General features: G+C 57.5%; 1 protein-coding gene across 1 annotated transcript in view; it reads left to right on the top strand.

Moving 5' to 3' along the window:
* Window positions 1-6,907: 6,907 nt before the first annotated feature.
* Marcksl1 (MARCKS-like 1) overlaps window positions 6,908-7,279 on the top strand; it is a 2,425-nt gene continuing 2,053 nt past the window's right edge. The window contains exon 1 of the mRNA XM_005395061.2: window positions 6,908-7,193. Within this exon, the coding sequence (XP_005395118.1) occupies window positions 7,107-7,193 (87 nt within the window). The 5' untranslated portion in view covers window positions 6,908-7,106. The remainder of the gene's footprint in view (window positions 7,194-7,279) is intronic.

Here is a 7,279-nt window from a genome sequence, read left to right as displayed (position 1 = left end):
TGGGCAGTGGCTCACTCCTTTAATCCTGGCACACTGGGAGGATGAGGCAGGAGGATTGCAAGTTTGAGCTCAGCCTGGGATATTTAGCAAGATACTGTCTCAAAGTAAAAACTCTTTCTTTCTTTATTTTTTTGGTCTTTTTAAGACAGGGTCTCCGTATGCAGTTCAGGCTGGCCTTGAGCTCACTTTGTAGCCCAGGCTGGTCTCGAACTCGCCATGATCTTCCTGCCTTAGCCTCCCAAGTGCTGGGATTACAGGCGTGCGCCACCACGCCCGGCTTATTTTATTTTTTTAATTTTTGTTGTTGTTGTTCTTTTTGAGACAGGGTCTTGCTATGCAGTTCAGGCTGGCCTTGAGCTCACTTTGTAGCCCAGTCTGGCCTTGAACTCCCAACAATCCTCCTGCCTCAGCCTCCTGAGTGCTGGGATTACAGGCGTGCACCATCACACCCAGCTCAAAGTAAAAATTTTTTTAAAAGGCTGGTGATGTAGCTTAGTGAGAAGGCCCCGGGGGTGCTGGGGATTTAGCTCAGTGGCACAGCGCCCGCCTGGCAAGCACAAGGTTGTGAGTTCGATTCCCAGTACCAGAAAAAAAAACAAAAAAAAGAAGGCCCTGGGTTCCATCCCAGTACCCCAGCCCCCAAAAAGGAAGGAGGTGACCGAGAGGGGACAAAGAGATAAAGTGTGTGTTAGGCGGCTCTTAGAGCAGTCTCTCTGGGACAACCCATTGAAAGAAAACCCTCCGTAGCCTTATAGGGGCTTAAGAGCAGAGAGATTCAGCCAGGTGTGGTGACACACACCTGTAACCCCAGCACTAGAGAGGCTGAGACAGGAGGATCTCCATGAATTTGAGACCAGCCTGGGCTATATAGTGAGTTCAAGGCCAGCCTGGACTACATAGTGAGGCTCTGTTGCAAAAAAAAAAAAACAAAAACAAAAAGAGCAGAGGGGTTGAATCTTCAGGGTTATAGGGAAAGGCATATTCCTTTAGCATTTGGGGTTTTTGTTTTTTGTTTTTTGTTTTTTGTTTTTTTTGTCTTTTTGAGTCAAAGTCTCGCCATGCAGTTCACTCTGGCCTTGAGCTCACTTTGTAGTCCAGGCTGGTCTCGAACTCACAACAGTCCTCCTGCCTCAGCCTCCCGAGTGCTGGGACTCCAGGTGAGCACCACCACACCTGGCTCCTTTAGCATTTAAGGAATTGATGGAAACCAAATAAATTTCCTCCTGGACAACTGGGCATCCTTAGAATAGCCATCAGTCCCTCCACCACTTGGCCTGGAAAGAAAGGTGATGCATTGGCTGCAGGTTGTCTCAGGATCACCCAGCCCCTCCCCCGCAGTGGCCAGACAGGGAAGGGAAGCAGAGGGGCACACTGTCTCGCATCCGGTTCGTGACAGGCCCCGACCCCACAATGTCACATAATGGCCCCCAGGAACATTGTCAAATGCCTCCAGGGTGCTCTGCAGCCCAGGGGCTCAGTGTTCAGGGCTTTCCTTGGGAATACTAACCACTTGATCTCACAGTAGCCCTCACAGAACGGGTATGCTTGCCATTCCCATTTTATAGCCGAGCAGGCTGAGGCTGAGACAGCCTGCATGTTGATGGAGCCAGCTCTCCACTGCTACAAGCAGCTCATCACTGTGGCAGAGCGAATGGGCAGAGCGAGGCTCACTAGGGCAAGGGACGTGTCCAGGGTCACCAGCAGAAGGTCACCCAAACCACCTAGAGGAACGGGACAGGCAAGAGCCCAGGCTGAAGCTGTGCAGAGGAAGGGGTGGTGTTGGAGACTGGGCAGGAGGGACATTCATTTTCCCTTTGGAAGGGACTTCCCCTCAGTGGGGGATTTCGAATGGAAAGTTATAATCAGTCCGCATTCTCTTGGTTTGGGCCTTCCTTTCTCAAAGGCACCCAGGCACCCAGGATCTGAAAAGAAACTGAAAGTGGCGGGGGCGGGGGGGGGGGGGATAGGCTCAGAGCAGCCCAGATAAACGGGTTGAATGGATTGGATTTCTGGTGACCTCATCGAGCCTGGGGGAGGTGAAGAGGTGAGCTGGAGGCTCGGGCCTCTTTGCTTTTGGGACTGAGCGCAAGCAGGACCGCGAGATTGGGCTGTGTCCGGGCCCCACCCAGTTGACTCAGCCACCCCAGCCCCTCCCTCTCCTCCAGCACTCAGACTCCAGGGATAGAGAAGGGGACGGGAAGGGGAAGTTCTGGCTGGTCTAAAATTCTGAAAGGGAATTTTCAGAATTCCTGTCCTTGTAATTTGGTGACTGGATGGTGGGTCCCAGTAAAGGGCCCCTTAGGTGACCCAGGGTCTGGACAGGGTTCAAGGCCTGAAACTGGCAGTGAGTCTGCAGACCTAGGTCCCGTTGAAAACCAAGCCAGAGGCCGAGCGTGGTGGCGCATGCCTGTAATCCCAGCACTCGGGAGGCTGAGGCAGGAGGATCGCTGCGAGTTCAAGGCCAGCCTGGGCTACAAAGTGAGCTCAAGGCCAGTCTGAACTGCATAGTGAGATCCTGTCTCAAAAAAGAAAAAGAAAACCAAGCCAGAACCCAGCGAGCTGGCAACAAGCCCAGGCCCATGAGAAGCAGCCTTGGTTCTGGGAGTCAGGCTGTGGTGGTCCTGGCCCTGTCCCCACTTTGTGACCTGCCTGACTGCTCCTGTCAGCTGAAGCACCCTTCTGGATGCCTCCAGCTGAGCCGAGCACCACTGTGCTCTCACAGCTCCTCTGTGAATGGGAACAAACATGGCGCACATCTCACTAGGCCCTGAGACCACAGGGCTTTGGGGTCAGTGGCCCTTCCTGCTTCCCTACAAGCTTTGCCAGTGCCGGGGGAGCTCCATGATCCTACACTGGGGTTCTTACTGTCCCTGGGCTGCTGGCTCCTTCCTGCCTCGCAGCGGCTGCCTGCCCCACCCAGGCGCTGCTCCCGTTGCCCAGGTATTTCCTGGGTGACCTCATGCACTGCGTGGCTGCAGTTACTCCCTTCTCAGCAGTGAAGAGAGGCCCAGACTTCCTGGGGTCAGTCCTGACTTAAAACCTCTGTCTGTTGTCTCTGGAAGGTCACTAGTCAGGCTTTGGGCTCTGGCCTTTGGCTCAGGAAATGTGATCCGTGTGTGTGTGCTGAAGCATACAGACCACAGGCTACTTCCCAACTCCCCCTGCACGCTCCCAGGGCCCCTCAAACTCGAACGGGACTCAGCAACTCTCCCAAGCCTTTTTTCCCTCCGATGCCCTGCCTCAGGCAATGGGTGCCCTCCACCAGCTGTCACCCGAGACAGACACGGGCAGTAGTAACATCCTCGCCCATCCTCACTGCCTTTGCACCCAGCCAGTCCCTGAATCCCAGGATCTCGTCTCCCAAACCTTCCCTGTGCCCTCTCTGTCTCTCTAAATTCTTCCTCCTTGGGCCGCTCCTCCTCCTCATGAGCCCACAGGCTCTTCACATAGCCCTGCGTCTGGCTCTGCCTGCCCCTCTCAGGGCTTTGCTGTTTTTTCTGCTAGATGGGAAACTCCTTAGGGAAGGAACCCTGTGTGACTCACCACTTACTGGGCCCTAGATGTGAGCTGGAAGAGGGGCTCTGTGCCTGGGAATCAGGGGCCACCCTCTCACCGTACAGAGGAGTGAGCGGAGCCCAGGGGAGAGAGGACCAGCTTACAGAGCCAGAGCAGAAGGCAGACCTGGGTCAGAACTGAGGTCTCCAATTTGAGCTGATGCCCTCAGGAAGAGATGTGCACCCGGGTGCTGGGAACCAGCTTTGGCAAGTCACACATCCTCAGACCTCCAGCAGGCTCTAGCCTTTCTTTCTTCCTTCCTTCCTTTCTTTCTTTCTTGCTTGTTTTCTTTTTCTTTCTTTCTTTCTTTCTTTCTTTCTTTCTTTCTTTCTTTCTTTCTTTCTTTCTTTGTCTTTTTGAGGCAGGGTCTCGCTATGCAGTTCAGGCTGGCCTTGGGCTCACTTTGTGGCCTAGGCTGATCTCAAACTTGCAACAATCCTCCTGCCTCAGCCTCCTGAGTGCTGAGTCCTGGGATTACAGGCGTGCACCACCACGCCCGACATTTCTTTCATGTCTCTTCCCATAGTGAGGCCTTCACACAGGGAGCTCCCTCCATCTGACGTAGGCATTGCCCACCCACTCCTCCCCTGGCTCCTAATCTGATCCCTGGGGCCTCAGAGGCTCAAATGCCCACTCCTGTACGGGGCACTGTTTTATGTCCTCCCACCTGCGGCTCTGCCCTTTCTCTCCAGAGGCCCCAAGGTTCTCCCAGGAAATTCATTCCCCAGGGCCAGGATCCGAGCCCTTACTCGGCAAACAAACAGGTAGGGACACCTGAGCATGGGTTCTCCCGTCCCTGAGGCTTCCCTTCCTGTCTTCCCCAGTCACCTGTCCTTTTCCATCCCTCCTTTTCCTATCACTGCATCTTGGCAAAAGCCCACATTTCCAAGGCTGATCACCACAGCCTGAGCAACCCCGAGGTGCACACAGCCCCCCAGTGGGAACGCTCACGGGAAGCAGCCATGCTTCTGTCCCCGCACTCCCAGATATCCTCTCGCCCAGCCACATACACTCAGAGTCACACACCTAGTCCGTCAGACACAGTCACCACACAGACCCAGAAAGTCTCTTGAGTTGCCCACCTCACCAAAGCTTTATCTCTTGCCCTTGAATACACAGAAATGCAGATTCGTACAACCACAAACACACACACCTGGTCACACGCACATGTACACACAGTCACAAAGTCCCACAGACAGACACAGAGCGATACATACACACAGTCATATACAGAAAGAAACAGACACACACACAGTTGCACACAGGCTCCCAGAGACACAGAACAATGGGTGCATTGTCTGGGTTGGCAGCAGCTGGGGAGGAAGGAGCCACAGTGTGGACAGAGGAGGCCGTGGGGGCTGCTGCGCAGCATCCCCCAGCATCCCAAGCCTCTTCCCTTTTCCAGAAGTCAGATTCTGCTGGGACCTGGATTTACACAGGGGTTGGACTCCCAGATGCCCCCTACCCAGCCTCCTGAGATGTCTGGTGTGGTTACAGGGCCTCTCCCCTGGACCAGGCTTCCTCAGGGGCCCTGGACACTCAGGGTCTTTTAGTCTCGATGCTCCTCCTTCCTCTGGGAGATTTGGCTCTAATCCTTGCCAAGCAGTGTGTGGAGATCAGAAGCCTTGGGATCAGAAGCCTAACCTCTGACTCCAACCCCTCCAGAGCTCACACATCCTCCATCTGAGCCCTGCCAGCCAGTGCAGGCACTGCCTGGCAGCATTGAGGGTTCCCTATTGTGGCCAAGACAGACAGCAGGTCACGGCACCCATCACTTAGTGGTAGTGGGCAGAGGACTCACTGAACAGTCAGTGAGCTGCAGCGGGGGAACGGTGCCCATCCTTGTCCCCAAACTAGCTCTTCTTGGCTCCTACTCTCCCCAGGCAGCCCCAGATCTCAGCAGGAAATTCTTCCAGGGGTTTCTTTATAGCCCGCAGCCCAGATCTTACCAAAGCCTTTCTCATGCTTAGCTACTAGCTGCTGTGTGCCCTTGGCCGTGTCTCTTTCCCATTGTGCACCAGTCTGTAAAGTGAAGAGGTGCTGTTCAGGAGGGTGAGAGTATTCTGTAGCCTCGAGTTCTGAGGAAGGCTTACAGGAGTAGTCACCCTATCAGCCCTCCCCGCCCACCTTCTGTGGTCAGGTATACGGGGAGTTCCCGATTTCTCAGGCCCTAGGGTGTCTCCACACCTCACAGCCTCGGGCCTCCCCCGGGGCCTCACCTGTGGGAGGGATGGACAGGCTGAGCTGTTCCCGGACACTGCCTTGATTTGCAACACTTTGCTTCCTGTAGCCCCCATCCCTTTCCTTTTGGGGCTGAAGGCAGGCAGCTAGACACAGAACACCACCATCCAGGGCCAGCCAGGGAAGGAGAAAGGAGGCGCGTCTCCAGCCACCCCAACTCTGCCCTCGCCCCAGGCTCTCTCTCAGGTGGGCTGGGCAGCCTGGGGGCCTCTGCCCCTGGGCTGTCACAGGCAGGGGAGCAGCAGGGTGGCATCCCATCGCTGCCCTTAAGGACCTGGAGTGTTGGGGGTTTGTAGAGTCCCTCACTGGAGCTGTTGCCTGTTTAGGGGGATCTGGGCTTGGGGACCCCAAACTCAAGTCAGAAAGGTTATGTCAAAGTCTCTGAGCCTCATGCTCCTCAGTTTTCGAGGGGATGGAAGGGGGAAGGAGACGTCCGTCAAGGTCACAGAACTCCCCAGGTAGACCTCCTAATGGGTCCCAGCAGTGGGCAGGGCCGGGGGCAGGGGCAGGAGGTGGAGATCTCTGTCCGGGCTCAGGAGGACTAGGCATCAAGGGGCTGAGGACAGGAGTGACCTGAGTGACCCCGCGCTGGGCGCCCCCGGCGGCCGCGGACGACTGACAGGGCAGTGGGTGGAACCTCTGACGTGGCTCCGGACCTGAGGGGCGCCCAAGCCAGGGCCGACCCCTGAGGCTGTTAAGGACCACATTTTCTGGAGCGTAATGCTGGACCAGCCGTCTGACAAGTTTGGCGTATGAACCCTTCGAAGAGTTCAAAGGGGTACAGAGAGGGGCACCCTGTGCAGTACCCAGGGGGCCCCTCCGCCGTGCGGGGTACCCACCCTGAGAGGAGGGCGATGAGAGTAGGGAATGACTGCCAGTGCCCCTGCCCGTCCAGCGAGCCAGGCATCCGCGCCGCTCCGTCCCAAGCTGAGTCCTACCTGACCCTGCAGTCGGGTGGGATGCGGGGACCAGACCGCCAGCGTCGCCCACTACGCAAGTGGGGCCCACGACCCGACCCCGCCTCCGCCCCTCGATTGGGCGCTCATTTAAATGTCCGGCCCCGCCCCGAGCGCCGGGCGCATATATATAGGCGGCTCGGCGGGCGGCGGGCGGCATTCTGGCGCGGAGCGCGGCGGCGGCGGGCGCAGCTAGCGGGTCGGCCGCGGAGCGAGGGAGCGGCTCAGTTTCCCCGACACCCCTCCCCCGCGGGCGCCAGCCCCACCCCTCCGCCCGCCGGGCCCACCCCGCCGAACTATCCCCTGCGGCGCGAGCCCGGGGCGGCTCCGGGCGCCCCTCAGCAGACCCCCACCATGGGCAGCCAGAGCTCCAAGGCTCCCCGGGGCGACGTGACCGCCGAGGAGGCAGCAGGCGCTTCCCCCGCGAAGGCCAACGGACAGGTGGGTGCGCTCGGCGCGGCCGGCCCGACCCCTCCTCCCGCGCCTCGCCCCCTCTGGGGCCCTGGGCCGGGGCCGCGCGCTTTGTC

The sequence above is a fragment of the Chinchilla lanigera genome, unplaced genomic scaffold, assembly GCF_000276665.1.
Source record: "Chinchilla lanigera isolate Chin_1 unplaced genomic scaffold, ChiLan1.0 scaffold00051, whole genome shotgun sequence".
Lineage (NCBI taxonomy): Eukaryota > Metazoa > Chordata > Mammalia > Rodentia > Chinchillidae > Chinchilla > Chinchilla lanigera.
The sequence above is the reverse complement of the archived record's forward strand: the minus strand, read 5'-3'. Positions and strand labels throughout refer to the sequence as shown.